Below are 19,490 nucleotides of genomic sequence, written 5' to 3'. Positions count from 1 at the left end.
TTCACAATGCCAAATTTTTCTCTAAGAGAATGAAACTTAACACATATGTAGTAAACTATTTAAAATATTCACTATTTATATTAAAATTTTTACTTTCTTTCCTTCATTTTTCTCCCCCCCTCCCCCGCAAATAATCTAATGGAGTATATTCTCAACTTGGAATTACTAATATTTTGATAAATAAATGGGTTAGGTTTTCCAAAGCATGTAAGAGAAAAAGAGTGAGAGAGAAAACAAAAAGCTAATTAAAATGTTTTGTACTCTGGTATCTGCCAACTTTTAATCTTCATAATTTAGTGGTGAACTGGAAGGAAGCAAATGAAATTGAGAGGAAGCAAATGAAACTAGGATAAAAGCAAGGACTTGTTTTTTTGCATAAATATGCAAATGCTAAACTCTGGAGAAACAATTCCTGCAACCGATGGAATTACAGTTGGACAATCCATCAAAGAAAGGCAGTTAGTTTCTGACCATAAAAGAAGGGTAAGTGCTTATGCCTCTGAAATATAGTAAAATCTTGATATCAAAATTTACATTTTCTCCACAAATTTCACTCTTCCTCAATCTTATTAAATCTCTTACTGAGCCCCACTTGCCAAATACCTGAGAATTTTCCACCATTTCTATCCTTCTTCTGCAGGTAATTTCTATATCGTCTAGTTGTTTCTTCCCTTTATCAGCTCAAGAGGTGAGTTAAATCAAGGGCTTAGAAAAAGAAAGCCAGCGTCTGAAAAGTCGAGTGGGAAAAGTTGTGTGTTCAACAGAAGTAAAATGATCAAACCCAAGCAGAAGAAAATGGAAAATCCAGGAGAGTTCCAGCATTATTTCAGCCTCATTAGGCGCTATTATTTTCTACTTTAATAGTAAAAGTGATACTGGTCAGACTGAAATAGTCCTGGAGCTTCTTAGAATTCATTTACTTGAGTGAAGAAAAACCCCACTCCTGGGTTGCTTCAACATCCATGCTTCCAGTTTCTTCAAGTTCTACTCTCTAAGATAGGGAGAAAAGCTTTAGGAAGAAGTGCAAATTATTTGTGCATATTGTGCTGGCATCAGAATAGGTACTTTTCTTTCATTTTATATTTTCCCTTATTTGCAACATTTTACTCTAATCCCCAGGAAATAAAATATGATTTGTATTAAAACACTATATACCCCTCTCTCTTTATAGACTTTTTGTATGATTTGTCTTAAATATACATATATATGTATGTATATATTTGTGTATATGTACATATATACATATTTATGGATATGTATATACATATATACACATACTTCCTTTGGTTTTTGATCTGTTAGTTTATACAAAACATGAACAAAATATAATGTTCTTTGTAACTATATGCCAACAAGGTGGTTTAAAATGTGATTTATATCTGCACATTCCAAAACATCATATTGCAAACCTTCACAAAACATTCTAGGCTATGTCTACACAATCTAAGCACAGTGAACAGATACATACTAAATTTGGGTCTGCTCAACTATAAAACAAAATTTTCTCTTGCTTCAAAGTCCCATACATACAGGCTGGCTGGCCTCAGAGTCTTGGACACTAAATTTTGGTGTTAGGTTTATAAAATCTGGAGAGGCACAGCTTGTTTTCCAGAGAAATCTCAATATATTCTGGGGTTTGCCTATAATTTTTATATTAATAATGATATAAGCAGTTGCCACTAAAATTCTGTGCAACTTTAGAATTACTTGGGTAATAAAAAGTTCCCTGGGTGCTATTTTTTTGATTGTGGAAAGTAGCATTCTTCTCATTGTTAGTTCAGTGAGGTAGTCTCTAAATGCACGACTTTCTGAGTATTTAGGTAGCGATAGAATTGATGGTCAAATACAGGACCTCCTTATGGAAGTTTGCTTGAGCATGCACAAGATGGAACAAATTCAAAAAGATTCTGTCCTCTTCATCTCGGTCTCCTATATGCCATACACAGGAATGGACAGTGGGAGAAAAAAAAAAAAAAAGACAGTTAAGTTTTAAATATATGATCTATTTAAAACATAAGATATCCCAATTTTTTCCAATAATATGTAGCAGAAGACTAGTTATTGATCTTTACTTAATCAGATGTTAACCATTGAGATCATGGAATTCTATAACAGCACTGAATTAGAAGTCAGAAGAAAAGGATGCTGGTCCATGTTACTTTTAACTTTATGACCGAGGGTAAGTCAGATAATTCTCTAAGCTTTAGTTTTCTCATCTGTAAAATAGGGTTCATTATCATATTGGCTACCTAATAAAACTGTAAAAAATATACATTAAAACTATACAAATACAGGATATTATTATGATGAGTATGATAGTTGGTTAGTGAGCAAGTTAAAATTTTTTGTTGTGCAGAATAGAAATTGGATCCTTTCAGAGCAGACTCTTTGACTTTGTTTTCCATTAAAACTAATATCAGATTTAAAAAGTGACAAAACCAGAAACTAAATATATCTCATGGAAAAACAAACAAAAAATGTCTACTCCTTCTATTCTTAGTTTAGAAATAAAAGTCTACACAGAATTATCCCTGTCTCAAGTGGAGACTAGAATGCATTTTATTCACACCTGTGCACCATCTACATGCATACTCACCAGACATAATTGACTGCAGCATTTCCATTATAATACATGCAAATGCATTTGCCACATTCTGCAGGAAGTTGGTTTTTTCAACTGAGGTACTAAAGACTTTACAGACTTTTTGCATCATTTTAACTGCCCAGTCCATGCAGTATAGTTCTTTCTCGCACACCTGATTTAGACATACAAAGCATTATGGAATATCTTTATTTAAAGAAAGCTATAAAATTTGAAAATTGTATTAACTATGATGGTTTATGATTTTACATAATTTATTTATTACACATGGCATTATATTGAGTCTATAAGTGGGAAATATTTTTATATCTAACATTCCTTTGCTTTCAAATGGTATAATTTTAGTGGAAAAATATGACTAAATAAAAAACTCTGGTTCAAGATTATCATAGAATATTATATTTAAAAATTAATATATATATATATATATATATATATATATATATATATATATATATTTTGTTAGTCCTCACTTGAGGATATTTTTCCATTGATTTTTAGGGAGACTGGAAGAGAGAGAGAGAAGACAGAGAGAAACATCAATGTGAGAGGAACACATTGATTGGTTGCCTCCTGCACGCCCCAACCAGGGACCAGGCCAGGGAGAAGCCTGCAACCAAGGTATGTGGCCTTGACCAGAATCAAACCCAGGACCCTTTGGTCCACAGGCCGACTCTCTATCCACTGAGCCAAACTGGCTAGGGCAATTTATTTTTCAATTACAGTTTACACTTAATATTATTCTGTATTAGTTTCAAATGTATAGCATAGTGGTTAGAAAATCATGTACTCACATAGTTATCATGATACTAGTGGCCCGGTGCACGAAATTCGTGCACATTAAAAGCGGAACCCAGAGTCAATTCCCTGCCCACCCACATGCACCTCAAAATCGAGTGAGACCCAAAACTGGGTGCCCCCCCGCCCAGTAGGGCTAGATCCAGACCTGGCCAGTCCCACCCTTGTCAAGCCCTGCCGGGCAGGGGGCGTAGCCTCAGTTCCCCAGGCCCGGCGCCAGGATGGGGGGCGTGGCCTGAGGTCCCCCAGATGGGGCGGGGGGCGTGACTTGAGGTCCCCCGTCAAGCCCCGCCAGGTGGGGAACACAGCCTGAGATCCCCTGTCAAGCCCCCGCTGGGTTGGGGGCATGGCCTGAGGTTCCCTGTCAAGCCCCGCCAGGCAGGGGGGCACAGCCTCAGGTCCCCTGGCCCAGCACTGGGATGGGGGCACAGCCTTAGGTCCCCCATGAAGCCCCACTGGGCGGGGGGCACAGCCTGAGTTCCCCCAACCCAGCACTGGGGGTACACCTTGAGGTCCCCTGTCAAGCCCCTCCAGGCAGGGGGGTGCAGCCTCAGGTCCCCTGGCCCAGTGCTGGGGGTTGCAGCCTGAGGTCCCCTGTCAAGTCCCACCTGGTGGGGGGCATGGCCTGAGGTCCCCTGGCCTGGCACTGGGGCGGGGGGAGCAGCCTGAGGTCCCCTAGCCCAGCACCAGGATGGGAAGCACACCTTGAGCTCCCCCGTCAAGCCCTGCTGGGCGGGGGGCATGGCCTCAGGTCCCCTGGCCTGGCACTGGGGCAGGGGTCCAGGCCTGAGGTCCCCCGGCCTGGTGCCAAGGCAGGAGGCATGGCCTGAGGGCCCCCAGCCTGATGCCAGGGCGGGGGGCATGGCTTGAGGTCCCCTGTCAAGCCCTGCCAGGTCGGGGGCACAGCCTGAGGTCCCCTGTCAAGCCCCATGGGGGCAGAGGAGGGTAGCCTCAGGTCCCTGCTGATTCCTCGTTAAGGCTCCTTAAGGAACTTGGCCTCAGCTGTGGGTGCAGCCATCTTTGTGACGGAGTGATGGTCAATTAGCATATTCCCTCTTTATTAGATAGGATTATTGACTATATGTCCCCCTATGTTGTAGTCTACATATCTGTGACTGTTCTGTAACTACCAATTTGTACTTCTTAATCCCTTCAATCTTTTTTACCCAGACCAACTGTCAGTCTGTTCTCTGTATCTTATCATAGAATATTATTAATGTAAGAACTAATATTGAAAACAATTGTTATTTTTATGGAAAATAAGACTTCTGCCCATTCACTCATGCAATAGATATTGATTGAGCACATGCTAAGAGGTGGAAATACTATGATAAGCCATAAAGACAGGGCTTCTATTTTGAAGGAGTCTAGTCAGGGTGACAAACAAGAAATTTCTATAGGCAAGAGAACTCTATAGTATTATCAACTTTCTATCTTGAAAGCTGTAGGAAATATTTATCTCTCTATTGTTTAAAAGATAAATATTTAAAGGAAAGACTACATGTTAATAGTTAAAACTGAAAAGAAAAAGATTTATTTACTAACATTCTAAATGGGCATTTTAACACATAGCCAAATAATACACAGCATGGAAATAAACTTTATAGTAGTGCCACTAAATAATATTAATCTGACAGGAAAGATGTATTGCCTACTTATGTGTAAGGAATGGTACAAGGAACTACGAAAAGCACGTGACATAGTCCTGGATTTCAAAGAATTTGCAATCTGTTTTGGGAGATAAGTTACCACTCACATAAAAAGGCTTAAGAACACTATAAGTAAATGAAGATAAAGAGAAGACAAATCTGAGGCAATTTAGGGAAAATTAATGATCAGAATTGAAATGGTAATCAGGGAAGGCTTTCTGGAGAAGGCTTCTTCACCCCAGTGACTTCCTCTCCATTCTGTTTGCTATGGTGCTGTCAAAGTGACCTTTTAAAAACTTGAAACTGGCCCTGACTGGTTTGGCTCAGTGTATAGAATGTTGGCCTGCGGACTAAGGGGTCCCAGGTTCGATTCCAGTCAAGGGCATGTGCCTTGGTTGCGGGCACATCCCCAGAAGGGGGTGTGCAGGATGTAGCTGATCGATGTTTCTAACTCTCTATCCCTCTCCCTCTCTTCCTCTCTGTAAAAAATCAATAAAATATATTTAAAAAAAAAAAAGAATCAATAAAATATATATTAAAAAAACACACACACACACACAAAAACTTGAAACTGATCACATTACTCCCCTTCCTAAAACTTTTCAGCAGCTCCCTATTAGAGGATGTGTTCAAGCTCCACAGAAAGTCTACCAGGCTCTTCATTACCTAGCCTCTCCCTTTCTGTCTAATCACGCTTCCTCCTCTTCCCCTTCTTTACATTTTACCCTTCAGAAATAATACTGAGCTACTTACAGTCCTGTGAATATAGTCATGCACTTCTCTTTCTCTTTCTCTCTCTTTTGGAGAGAATCTGTTTAATTATTAAAATAAATATTTATATTGAAATTACAGTTAATTTAGTAGCTTTATTCACATTTTTAAAAGAGCCACAGAGGTTTCATTCATGTTTTAAGCAATTGAGTTGGTAATAACCCTCTCTCCATTTCATAGGAAATGAATTACATTCAATTATTCCTCACAACAGCCAACTTGAGAATTACTCCATTGCTTTTGAATGAATTTATTTTTTGTTAATCCTCACCCAAGGATATTTTTCCATTGATTTTTTTTTTTTTTTTTTTTTTTTTTTTTTAGAGAGAGTGGAAAGGAGGGAGGGAGGAGCAGGAGGCTAGAGAGAGAGAGAGATAGAGAGAGAATGAGATATATGAGAGAGATACATTGATCCGATCGGTTGACTCTAGCCCTCACCCCGACTGGGGCCTGGAATTAACCTGTAATCCACGTACTTGCCCTTGACGCGGGGGGGGGGGGGGGGGGGGCGGGGGGGAATGGAATCTGAGACCCTTTGGTACACGGGACGATGCTCTACCACTGAGCCACACTGGCCAGGGCTATTCCATATATTTTAAAATTTTATAAGTATATATTATAAGATATATACGTATTCTTTCAAAATGTTTTGTACATATTTCAGTTCCTTCAGGGCAGCTTCCTGGCAGGTCAACTATAATGTTAAACAACTTGGCCAAAACCGGTTTGGCTCAGTGGATGGAGCGTCAGCCTGCGGACTGAGGGGTCCCAGGTTCGATTCCGGTCAAGGGCATGTGACTTGGTTGCGGGCACATCCCCAGTGGGAGGTGTGCAGGAGGCAACTGATCAATGTTTCTCTCTCATCGATGTTTCTGACTGTCTATCCCTCTTCCTTCCTCTCTGTAAAAAAAAAAAAATCAATAAAATATATTTAAAAAAAAAAAGTTAAACAACTTGTTAGAGAAAACTTATTTTTTACTTACCAAAGCCAAAAAGACTATCAGTCTTGCCAGTTCAGCAGTCCGTCCATTCACAGCTTTACTAGCCATGAAAGTGAAACAGATGTCGTTCCCACTTAGGATTAGGAGACGTGCATTATTTTCTAGAAGCCACTCACGAGGAATCACTTTTATTAGAGGAAGAACAGTTACTTAATGAGAAATTGCACAATAGCTATAGTAAACATCATTAATTACATGCAATATTACATCACTTAATTGGAAATATAATTATTGCCAAGGGAAAAGCTCAGAAAAAATGCTTTAGTTTTTTAATTACAGCATTTAACTGGAGACAGAGATTACTGCCATGTCATGGCAGCTCTTATATATGTACAAGTAATATAGTCAAAGTATTTTTCCTACAGATAGATCAACAAGCAAGGTGGCCTAATCCTGTGAAAGAAAAGAAATCTTGAAAACTTCAGAATCTGAAGAATTATGCATAAATGGGAAAAACTGTTTCACTTCTGCCATACCACTAAGAGAGGGTTTCTTCTTACACAACCAAGGAAGGTGTTTTTGAGAACTTGCAAAATGGGGATAATTAAATTATGAAGCTTTCAAATAATAATGGTAACAAAAATATACCTATAATATTCACAATTGAAGAAAAGTAAGTTGATTATATCCAGTCTCTTCAAACAATGCCTAATTCTTTAAATATTTTAAAGCATTTAATGATAGGCAAGTCATTTGTTACCTGTAGAATTATCATTATAATTTTATAACTCTATTCTAATAATTTCTGTTACTCTGTGTGATAAATATGTTATTTTACCTGATAGTTCATCTATAAGACTGATAACATCATCTGCTGTCCACTCTTTGATGCCTGTGTCATATAGTAATTTAATGGCATCAGCCAGATCTTTCAGACTAGATTCATCGGTAGGTTCTTCTATCATTTTCTGCCAAACCACTTGTCCTGAATAATTGAAACAAAAATTAGGTTATGACAGAATAGTTGACTTTGTGATAAAGACTTCATGGATTATTTAAAAAGGAAATTGGATTGCATAATGGAATTCATTACTTATATGTGCTATTTTCATAATGAAAGTCAATTCTGATAACAGTATAAATTTGAATGTCTCTGACTGATGTGATGAAACACAGCCATAATAGCTAAATGAAGTAAAGAAAAGGTAGTTTCACCAAGCAGAATAGTGCTTTTAGTTAAAAGATAATGCTACTCTGGTAACAAAATTGGAATAGACCAGTGGTCGGCAAACTCATTAGTCAACAGAGCCAAATATCAACAGTACAATGATTGAAATTTCTTTTGAGAGCCAAATTTTTTAAACTTAAACTTATTCTAATGCCACTTCTTCAAAATAGACTCGCCCAGGCCATGGTATTTTGTGGAAGAGCCACACTCAAGGGGCCAAAGAGCCGCATGTGGCTCGCAAGCCGTGGTTTGCCAACCACTGGAATAGACAATTAATGTAATTTTACTGAAATAAAATAAAATCCGAAAAAGAGAACATGCTATATTTGAGGATCTCCCAAACATTTATATCAAAATAGAGTAGTCCAGTTGATTTTTTATTATTTACCTATGACCAATTCTCTTTGTGAATTATGCAACAAAATTTAATTATAGATTGGCTTCTTGCTGCTATTCAATGTACTTCAAACTAGTTACCTCCTGATATAAGGCAATGTAAACTAAAGAACTGCATGCTAATTTTAATATTAATCTAAATTTAATTAGAAAGGCAAAAAATTAAAAAAAGTCATAGGCACCCAAAATTAAGTAAAACATCAATATCAATTTACTGCTTTGATTTACTGGCACTTAGTCCCCTCCAGCAACAAATGTAATCTTGAATTAAGATAATGTTTAAAATAGAAAAGCAGCCCGGCTGGTGTGGCTCAGTGGATGGAGTGTGGGCCTGCGGACTGAAGGGTCCCAGGTTCGATTCCAGTCAAGGGCATGTACCTTGGTTGCGGGCACATCCCCAATAGGGGGTGTGCAGGAGGCAGCTGATCGATGTTTCTCTCTCATCGATGTTTCTAACTCTCTATCCCTCTCCCTTCCTCTCTGTAAAAAACCAATAAAATATATTTAAAAAAAAATAAAATAGAAAAGCAGCTATTTTAGGTAAACCAGAGATGATAGGAATATATTTGGTAATGGCCTGCAGGGAACAATTTCTATCTTGAAGCTTAAGTTATGCACAAGTTAATGTAGTATAAATCCATGAAATCATGAAACATTTCAGTCATTAGGAATGATGAAACTGAGCAGGTACAAAAAGATATGCTTCCTAAAATAAAAGTAATTAACCAGTTTTATAACAGATATTGCTAAAAAATAGATGCTCACCATCTTGAGGAGATATTGGTCCAAAGATGATATATAGTAATCTTGCCTGATTCACCATTGGCCATGGTTTTAATATACGTGTCAACCAAAAAGCAGAATCACTTCTATGTGTCCAGTGATCAAACAGGACATTCCTACAGAACAGTCTGATCCTTAACTCCAGTTTTCGGGAATTTCCTATGAACACAAAAGGCTTGTAAATCATTCTTCCTAGAAAGGTTGATGTGCATAATAAATAAGTCAAATTTATTATTATACAATTGTTAATATACTAAAAGCATTAGTTCACTTGCCTCTGTAAAATTTTTAGATTATTAAGGAATTGTTTTTAAAAAGCTTTATTGAGATATGATTTACATAGCATACAATTTGCCCATTTAAAGTGTACAATTCAGCCCTGACCAGTTTGGCTCAGTGGATAGAGCGTCAGCCTGCAGACTCAAGGGTCCCAGGTTCGATTCTGGTCAGGGGCATGTACCTTGGTTGGGGGCACATCCTCAGTGAGGGGTGTGCAGGAGGCAGCTGATTGATGTTTCTCTCTCATCAATGTTTCTAACTCTCTCTACCTCTCCCTTCCTCTCTGTAAAAAATGAATAAAATATATTAAAAAAAATAAAGTGTACAATTCAATGGTTTTTAGTATATTCACAGATATGTGCAGCTATCACCAAGTGAATTTTAGAATATTTGAGCATCTCAAAAAAGAAATTCTGCTCTTTTAGTTGCCATTCCCAGCCCCAAGCAACCAATAATTATTTGTCTCTATAAATTTTCCTATTCTGGGATTTCATATGAATGAAGTCATATAGTATGTGGTCTTTTGTGACTAAATCCTTTCACTTAGCGTAATGGTTTGAAGGTTCATTCATGTTATGGCATGATTCCAGCTTAAGTAATAAAATATTATTAATACAGTTGAAGTCCTCTGAGTACTTCTCTTTCTCTAATTACATGCCACTTGAGCCTCACTATTCAATTCAGTGTTTATCATTCTCTTATATTTCTTTGTTGTTTTACTATAAACAGATACAACAATTTATTTTTAAATACCCTTTTTAATTGTGCGTTTTTTCTATTTTAACTTCTGTATGTTATTTCTGAATTTTGATTCTTTACCTGGTTTGCTGAAGACAATGGTCTGCATTTTGCGGAAGAGATCAGTCAGCTCACATAAAAAGTTAAAAACACGATGGCACTCGAGTTCATCCCAACCTGCTGTTAAGGTCTGAGGTAATAAAATAAATGAAACATTGCAGATGTTTAGAACTCAAATCAAAACATAAGTCACTATTGCCTTATGAGCATATAACTGTCATAGCATATGATCCAGGTAATGTGTAATTTTTATCCACTATGGAACTATTGACATTAATAAGACATTTTACATAAAATATAGGAATGCTCCAAATCTAGTTTCTTTTTCATTGTAAAGGGAGTATGTTTTTAGAGAACTTCTAAATGATACTGAATCTTGAACTCTGACAGTATGAGGAAAATAACAAGGCCCAAACCCTTGAACACAGCTTTGGACATCTGACTATAAGCATACTGTGGCTTAGTTTTAGACTACAGTAGAACCCCTTTGACCCCCTCTAGCCATCATTTATGATATTGCTTACAAAGGATAATGATTTAATTTTAATGTGACAATTATGAGCATTTATGACATTTGGATGTGAACAAGCAAAAAAAAATATATTAGGGCAAAATTTAATAATTATTTTTGAGCAAACCCAAATGTACAGTTAAACATCTATGGAAAGGAAATTCAAATGGTATATCACTATACAGTTGATCCTTGAACAACACAGGCTTATAATGCGCAGGTCCACCTTAATGCAGATTTTTTTCAGCAAATACCTGTAGTGTTTTCAATGTGAGGTTGGGAGTACACAGATATGGAGAGCTGACAGAATGCATTGATCTATGTAATTTTATATAGGGGACTTGAGCATCCATGGCTTTTGGTATCTGTGTAGAGTCCTGGAACCAATCCCCCTAGAATACCAAGAGACAACTTAAATTTTGGGGGAGTCAAAAGTTATACACATATTTTCAACTGTGTGTAGGTTGGTGCCCCTAATGCCTGTGTTGTTCAAGGGTCAACTGTAATTAGATTTTGAAGATTTCTTAAAATAGTTGACCTGGATTTCAGTAGTGTATAAATTAATCTATTATCTCTTGAAGGACATACAAGAAACTGCTAACATTGGTTAATTCTGTTGAAGGGCACTCAGTGGACAACGGACAGGTCTTGGAGGGAGACTTACTTTTCACTTTATATATTTTTATTTTACACTAGAGGCCTGGTGCACGAAATTTGTGCACTCGGAGTGGGGGTCCCTTAGCCCGGCCTGCGCCCTCTCACAGTCCAGGAGCCATCAGGGGATGTCCAACTGCCTTGGAGGTGGGAGAGGATCCTGCCACTGCTGCTGCACTTGCCAGCCATGAGCCTGGCTTCTGGCTGAGCAGTACACCCCCTGTGAGAGCACACTGACCACCAGGGGGCAGCTCCTGTGCCGAGCGTCTGCCCCCCGGTGGTCAGTGCGTATCATAGTGACCGGTTGTTCCGCCGTTCAGTCGATTTGCATATTAGCCTTTTATTATATAGGATAAATACATGTGCTCACATTACCTGCGCTATAAAAGAAGAAAGAAAAAGAAAAAAAAATCTATCTTGAAAGAAGGCTAGTAGAAGGGTCTACCCTGGGATAAGAAGGTGGCTGTCAGGCTGGGACATAAGCAAGATTGTTGTAAGACTGTTGTAAATCTCATAAGGTTCATAAGGTTATTGTAAGTTTTAAATGTTAGTACATGTAAATTGCTTAGAATCATATAATATATTAATAATATATTATTAATACTGAATAACATTACATTATGTTATTATCTTCTTTGTTTATAATAAAAGTTTAATCAAGCCCGGGCAGTGTGGCTCAGCAGTTGGGTGTTGACAAAATATTCTTAAAATCATACAAAGGATTTTTTTCTTTTTTCTTAGCTCTACTGAGATATTACTGACATGTAAATTAAAGGCATACAATGTAGTAATTTTATATATGTACATATTGCAAAATGGTTACCACAAAGAGGTTAGTTACATCTATCACCTCCTTAGTTACAATTTTTTCATACATTTTATTTCTAAAATCACATCTTAAATAACTAGCCCAAGACTTAAAACTCATTACACACACATACACACACACACCTCACACTATTTCTAGTCTTTACAACGGTGGCTAGAAACGTTGAGAACATTGGTATAGAGCAGTGGTCGGCAAACTCATTAGTCAACAGAGCCAAATATCAACAGTACAACGATTGAAATTTCTTTTGAGAGCCAAATTTTTAAAACTTAAACTTCTTCTAACGCCACTTCAAAATAGACTCGCCTAGGCCGTGGTATTTTGTGGAAGAGCCACACTCAAGGGGCCAAAGAGCCACAGTTTGCCAACCACTGGTATAGAGCAAGTAAATGTTAAACATTTCTTACCAGTGAGAAACCCAAGAATGAAATTTGAGGTGGCAAACATTATTAGACTAACACGTTGTCAAATTTTTACAATTTTATTTTGTTCTTTTTTTTTTTTTTAATACACTTTTGATTTCAGAGAGGAAGAGAGAGGGGAGAGAGAAACATCAATGGTGAGAGAGAATCATTGGTCAGCTGCCTCCTGCACTCCCCCTACTGGGGATTCCTGACTGGAATCAAACCTGGGACCCTTCAGTCCACAGGCCGATGCTCTATCCACTGAGCCAAACCAGCTAGAGCTATTTTGTTCTTTTTTATTATTATTATTACCTTTATTTTCCCATGGAACAATGGATTACATGCTTTACTTGTCAACAGTTCAAAAAACATTCATTTTCTTCTTTCATTAAAAAGAAAAAAGTACCTGTAAAAGCATGCCATAACATGATAATCCTGAACACTGCACAGGAGCTGCACAGCCACTGAATTTAAAACAGGGAACCTGTAAAGAGAACAGCTATTCATTCCTCCTTTTCAGTAGAACTGTACAATGATCTGACAGTCAAATTTAATGGAAATGTAAACATTTTTTCAGTATTAACATTAATTAGCATTGTTATATGGGTGGGGATTATGAAAGAAATATAAAACAAAGGTTGCCTTCAAGGAGCTCACAATTTATTAGGAGAATAAGATATACACATGTGAAGTTACTTTGATGATTTAAGGTTAGACTATGTATAAATGGCAAAATGACCAAAAAAGTACTATCTCGGTTATTATGAAAGCAAGGAAATGATAAATTTGGGAATGATCAAAAAAGCTTATGAAGGCTGTGAAACAAGCAATGTCTTAAAGTATGATTCAGACATAACAAATGGAAAAGATTGGTGAGGGAAACAATAAGGGCAAAATTGTGTAGAGGTAGGAATAAAAAAAGTTTATTTGGGAATAAAAATATGATCAACTTAACTAGACTCAAAGTAATAGGAAGTACAGTTGCATGTCAGGGAGAACCTTAAATACCAACTATGGACTTTAGATCTTATCTTGCTGGAATAGAGTAGCCACTGAAAGATTTTTAAGCAAGATAATTAACTTGATAAAAGTGATGCTTTAGGAAGAATAACCTTGATTCATTGTCTTGGGGACTGAAGGAATGGATGGTAGAAAGGTTATCTGGGAAGCTGCTATAATAATATAGACCTGAATTCAATGCAAATATTGACATGCAAAAAGCTAGTGCATGAGAAATAGTTTGCATACTACTGAGTATAGAACTGAACCATCAGTGTTTGTATGTATGTTTGGGTTTGAATAGTAAAACTCATTTTCTTACACACAGATTATGACATATTGATATACATTTCCAAGTCATAAATTATCATAAAAGGGTTATTTTATATATTAAAATACTTTCCTATGTTTTTGTATATCTTAACATTCAGAAATTACTTCATTTTAATAAAGTATCTAAATCACCAGTTTAAAACATCCTCATGATTCCCATGTGGGATAAAAATACTTTCATACTCTGATAAACCTAATAACCTTAAGTGATGTATTTAGTTATATAAAATTTATTTTACAATAAGTAAAAAGTTACTATACTACATTTTGGTGTTTTATAGCGTTTGAGTGCTTGGTAAAGTATTAGATTATCATCAATTCATTTTTTAGTACTAATTCATGAAGTTTTACTAATTAAGAATAGAACTTAAATGAGTATAAGACAATAAAATATCTTTACTGGAAATCAATATTGTGAACTAATTCAGAAGTATAATCTTACTTCTGCGAGTATCTTGTGAATGTATTTTAGTCTTTCCTTTGTGGGTAGCAGCAATGTACATCTTTTAAACAGTAAGCCTGAGAAAGTAAAACAAACAAACACATGAAAAAACAGTGACAACAATTTAAAAAATCTATAAAGTGCAATCAATTAAAATATATCTATATAGCACTGCATAATGTTTCCTGAAAGTTAAGTATAGTATACCACAGTGAACTGTGAGCTGAAAGATTTTTTTTTAAAGAGGAAGTTTGGGAGGAAGGGTATAAAACATTTATATGTTGAATACCAAGTGACTCTGATGTCTACCTAAGAGGCACTGACATAAAATCTTATAAAATATTATGAAATTGACACTATAGGATAGATATGGAAATGTTTAAAATTATTTAGATTTTAAAAGATACAAGTCAAAAAATACACTAGGAAAAAAAAAAAATACACTAGGAAACTTTATATTGTCTTTATTCCGTAGAAAACATATTCCAGTATCTCTTGAAATCAACCTCATGTCCACAAAGGAAAATGTTTTGAATTGCAAAACATGGAAAAATGGGAAAAGAGATTTTGTATTCCTTTTGGAAAAAACAATTAAAGTCCTAAGTCCTTAAAATTTCAGAGGTCTGAAGTCATTTTTGCTCACAGAAAATATCCAGTTTGGATGAAATATCTATTTCTTCCTTCAAAGATATCCTTTTATGGTGTTTGCATGTTAAGAATGTATAGAATTTTGTGTTCAGATATTTAAAAATGAAAAAAAAGCTCTTTGATTTCCCAGAGAGGTCTGTAACTTCAACTACAGTGACAGGAAGTGAATGATTTGTTTCCTCGAACTTTAAGTGGTCTGTTTTCCTAAAATGGCAATACATTGCTAACATTCCTATGAGGGCAAATCCTCAAATTAAAAATAAGATATATGGAAGGAAAATATATGCCTGAATATCATGGCTCTCTTCAGTTTTTACTTTCTCTGCATTTACTTTTTTAACATAATATAATTACTACTTTATATAATTCTGTAGACTATATGAGAATATAATTTATTTTTAGAAGTTGCTATGTTTGGATAACACATGACCAGAATTGAGTTTTAAACATAAACCCTCCCTATTTTTGTACATAAAAAGACATTTTCAGTGTTTGGTTTTTAGGCTGAGTTCTTTTCCTTTGATGTTTTGGCATTCAGTCCCATGGTATATCATAGCTAGGGAATTGCAAGCTATAATTAATGTTGGTTGCCTTTTCTAATGTAAAATTCCTATTTTTAAGGGTTGCAATTCACCATATAAACCAATACAGGCTGACATTTTTTTTTTTTTTAAAAAAGACACAAGTGCTCTGCTATATCCTTTGTAGACCAACTTCTTTAATTTCTTCCCACTAAAATAGTCAGATGTAATGTTCTTTCCCCACTGGCCATCTGCTCTGTTTTATATGAAGAAGCAAATTAAAATTTATAATATTCAAAGAGCAGGATTCTGAAAATGTTACATTAATGTCTGAAAATAAGAACAGATCAGATAGAAATAGCAACATGAGAAAATGGTAAGTACATCAAACATTTACCTAAAGAATTAGTCAGAAGCCAGATATCTGCATCAAAGTTAAATATAAGGTTACAATCATTACATGACTAAAACTGTTTTAAAATTTTATCTATTAAGATCAATACACACTTGTATTTTTTAAAAATATACTTTTATTGATTTCAGAGAGGAAGGGAGAGGGGAGAGAGAGAGAAAAACATCAATGATGGGAGAGAATCTTTGATCGGCTGCCTCCTGCACGTCCTCTACTGGGGATCCAGCCCACAACCCACACATGTGCCCTTGACTGGAATCAAACCCAGGACCCTTCAGTCCACAGGCTGATACTCTATCCACTGAGACAAACCAGCTAGGACACACATTTGTATTTTTAACTGACATCCATATAATTGTCTTAATGTTTTGTTTGTTTAAGTAATTGAGCCTTGGTCAGGGAAAAAAATTTTTTTTCAGATCAAAACCAAGAATAAGCTCTTTACCTAACCAAGTACCACTTTCTCTGCAACTAATGATGCTTGAAAAAATATATTTACAATAAGCAAGTAGCAAAAAGTAACTACATATTCTGTTACACACTTTACCAAGCCTAATCATAAAAACTGAAGCCAATAACAGTGTAATCAAATTATATACCTTTCATTTAGTCTTGTTAAATATACCTGTCAAATACAGTTTTATATATTTACACATCTATATAGTCTTTTTTAAAAAATATATTTTATTGATATTTTTTCTTTTTTTTTTTTTCTACAGAGAGGAAGGGAGAGGGAGAGAGTCAGAAACATTGATGAGAAAGAAACATCAATCAGCTGCCTCCTGCACACCCCCTATTGGGGATGTGCCTGCAACCAAGGTACATGCCCTTGACCAGAATTGAACCTGGGACCCTTGAGTCTGCAGGCCCATGCTCTATCCACTGAGCCAAACTGGTCAGGACCACATCTATATAGTCTTATTTTATTATCTTAAAGCTAGACATCCTTGGGTTACTAAAACATAATATTCATTAACTCACCTGTATACCTTTATTTAAATCTTAAGATCACTTTGATATTTGGTTTTATTGCCATGCTTTGGTTAATTAAAAAGTGATTTCATAATTAAATTGTTGCCATTAATTAAGTAAAAAATAGAATTTTATTTTAGCACTCTTAGGAAAAATGAAATCAATAAATGGAGTGAAAGACAAATGAATACTAATCAAGGGAAAAAAGATTATATAAATTTCCTTTGATAATATTAATTTAATCATGACATAATGACTTATTAGTAAACTGTACAATGCTTAAAAAAAAGAAAGCCATTGTTTCTGATAAAAGAATAAGTGATCTTCCACAATAAAGTGTTTAAATTTTTTTCTATTTTAAGGACCAGATTATGGTTGAAAGGGAAAAGAGGTATAAAGACAAAACTCATTAGGATTATGGTTGAAAGGGAAAAGAGGTATAAAGATAAAACTCATTAGATCCACAGGAAATAAAACATAATATACATCAATTTCCTAAACCGGTAAGCCACCTAGAAAAAAAAAGCATTGGTGACATTGTATCCACATGAAATCACAAGGGCTGACACTTCACATTAAAGTGCATTCTCTTGCCGAAACCGGTTTGGCTCAGTGGATAGAGCGTCAGCCTGTGGACTGAAGGGTCCCGGGTTCGATTCCAGTCAAGGGCATGTACCTTGGTTGCGGGCACATCCCCAGTGGGAGGTTTGCAGGAGGCAGCTGATCGATGTTGCTCTCTCATCGATGTTTCTAACTCTCTATCCCTCTCCCTTCCTCTCTGTAAAAAATCAATAAAATATATTTAAAAAAATAAAGTGCATTCCCTTATCTTTAAAGGTAAGTGTAAGGGACTGCTGTTAAGGGAAAGTCCTCACATTGAAGAGTAAAAGCATCATAGAAATAGGCACATATTAGGAAATATTCTATTTCCCATGAGTCTCACAGAAATGTATAATAAAGTCCCACTAAGTATAGTTCTCTACTTGTTACAATTCTGATTACACAAATTACCTAGAGATCTGTAGTGTTCCAATACAGCAGAGTCTTGTCTCTTGCCAGGCAGCTCAAGGTTATGAAAGTCCTGTAGTAAAAGTCTTTTGCTTCCTGACGAGGTTGAGATATAATTAATAATGTGCTGGCTGACTGTTTTGGACACCATACTTAGCATGCTGATATCCTTCACTACCAAAGGAAAAATATATACATATATATGAATGCCTCAAATACAAGAACATCACTGTTAGTACAGTGTAATAATTTATAAGTTTGCTCATTAATAATAATATTAAATAATAGTAAAAATAAAGAGGGAAATCTTAAAATTGTTTTAAATCCAGTGCTCAATAAATTAGGAACATTTTGGGATTAACAGTCAAGTTACCATGTCGTTATAATTAGAAGCATGCTTAAAGAGTTTGAGTATTGTACTTTCTCATTGTATCTCTTACCTAACAATGATGAAACTTTGGAAAATAAACTTAATGTGAATACTATTAATTCTAGCAGGGCCAAAGATGACAAACTAGTTCTTGGGAAAAATAAAAATACAGTCCCCAAACCTCACCTGACAAATATCTTAAGATTATTTGGAATATTTCCAATGGCAAGGCTTTAAAATTTCCAAGTGCTGATAAGGGCTGAGAATCTGAGTACAGGGTGTTGGAAACATGGCTGGATCGACGACTACTACGTCTATATTTCTGGTTGGGAATCAAAGTGAAACTGGTATTTACTCTAGATGCCATCCTTTTTCTTATCTTGTGAATTTATCCTGGTTAGAAAAAACAAAGTACAAGAGACAAAGAAGAAAGGAAATTATAGTAATGAAGAGCTGTTGTTTTTTCAAATGAAGAGGTTGATATTTTGATGGGAAATAGTGGTCTCTCTATATATTTACAAAGCTTTTTAATATGGTGTCCAATTTATGGAGTTCCCACAAGTAGAGTCATTACAGCATGATATGAAATATTTAAAAATATCTCTCTCTTAGCAAAATATTCTAGATAAAGAGTTTTAGTAGAAAATGAGAATATATTTGGATGAAATATAGGCTAATATGCAAAAATTTTAAAAAGAAAGACTTAACACAAAAGAAACCAATATAACAAGTTCAACACATTCAATTTCTGTCAGTTAGTATGTTGCTTTTATAATCTTTACATTAAAAAGTCAAAATATTGATGTAGCTTTAAATTTTTGTAGTAATGTTTTTCTATTTCTTTAAAACTTAGCACTGACATCTTTTGTTAGAAAGAATAAAAACAGAGATTAAAAACGGAGACAAAGCTTAGAGCTTTTAAAGTTTTACTAGCTCTAAGAGACTCAGAAGGTTGCCTCACCACGAGCAACGACATGCTGTGTAAATATATAAACAAGCAGTGAAATTAAAGTCTTGTAAAATTAATAAGGCAAATAAGTAAATGAATAATAATGTCCCCTCAGTTTCCCTTTTGGTTAATTACAGTTACCGATCAGTCTTAGGAAGGGCCCACACAACTTGATTTCAAAAGGAACATTTCT

At 35.7% G+C, this 19,490-nt stretch overlaps 1 protein-coding gene across 1 annotated transcript; it reads right to left on the bottom strand.

Annotated features, from left to right (window-relative positions):
* Window positions 1-1,095: 1,095 nt before the first annotated feature.
* FBXO47 (F-box protein 47) lies at window positions 1,096-18,715 on the bottom strand (the record flags this gene model as incomplete). The annotated part of the gene is made up of 10 exons (XM_080679490.1): window positions 1,096-1,929; window positions 2,597-2,756; window positions 6,804-6,946; window positions 7,600-7,746; window positions 9,151-9,327; window positions 10,267-10,375; window positions 13,050-13,127; window positions 14,418-14,494; window positions 17,982-18,152; window positions 18,535-18,715. The coding sequence occupies 10 exons, from the start codon at window positions 18,713-18,715 to the stop codon at window positions 1,817-1,819; spliced, it is 1,356 nt and encodes a 451-aa protein (XP_080535616.1). The 3' UTR covers window positions 1,096-1,816.
* Between the last annotated feature and the right edge of the window lie 775 nt (window positions 18,716-19,490).

This window comes from Plecotus auritus, assembly GCF_963455305.1.
Source record: "Plecotus auritus genome assembly, chromosome: 7".
In the NCBI taxonomy this organism is placed as follows: domain Eukaryota; kingdom Metazoa; phylum Chordata; class Mammalia; order Chiroptera; family Vespertilionidae; genus Plecotus; species Plecotus auritus.
The sequence above is the reverse complement of the archived record's forward strand: the minus strand, read 5'-3'. Positions and strand labels throughout refer to the sequence as shown.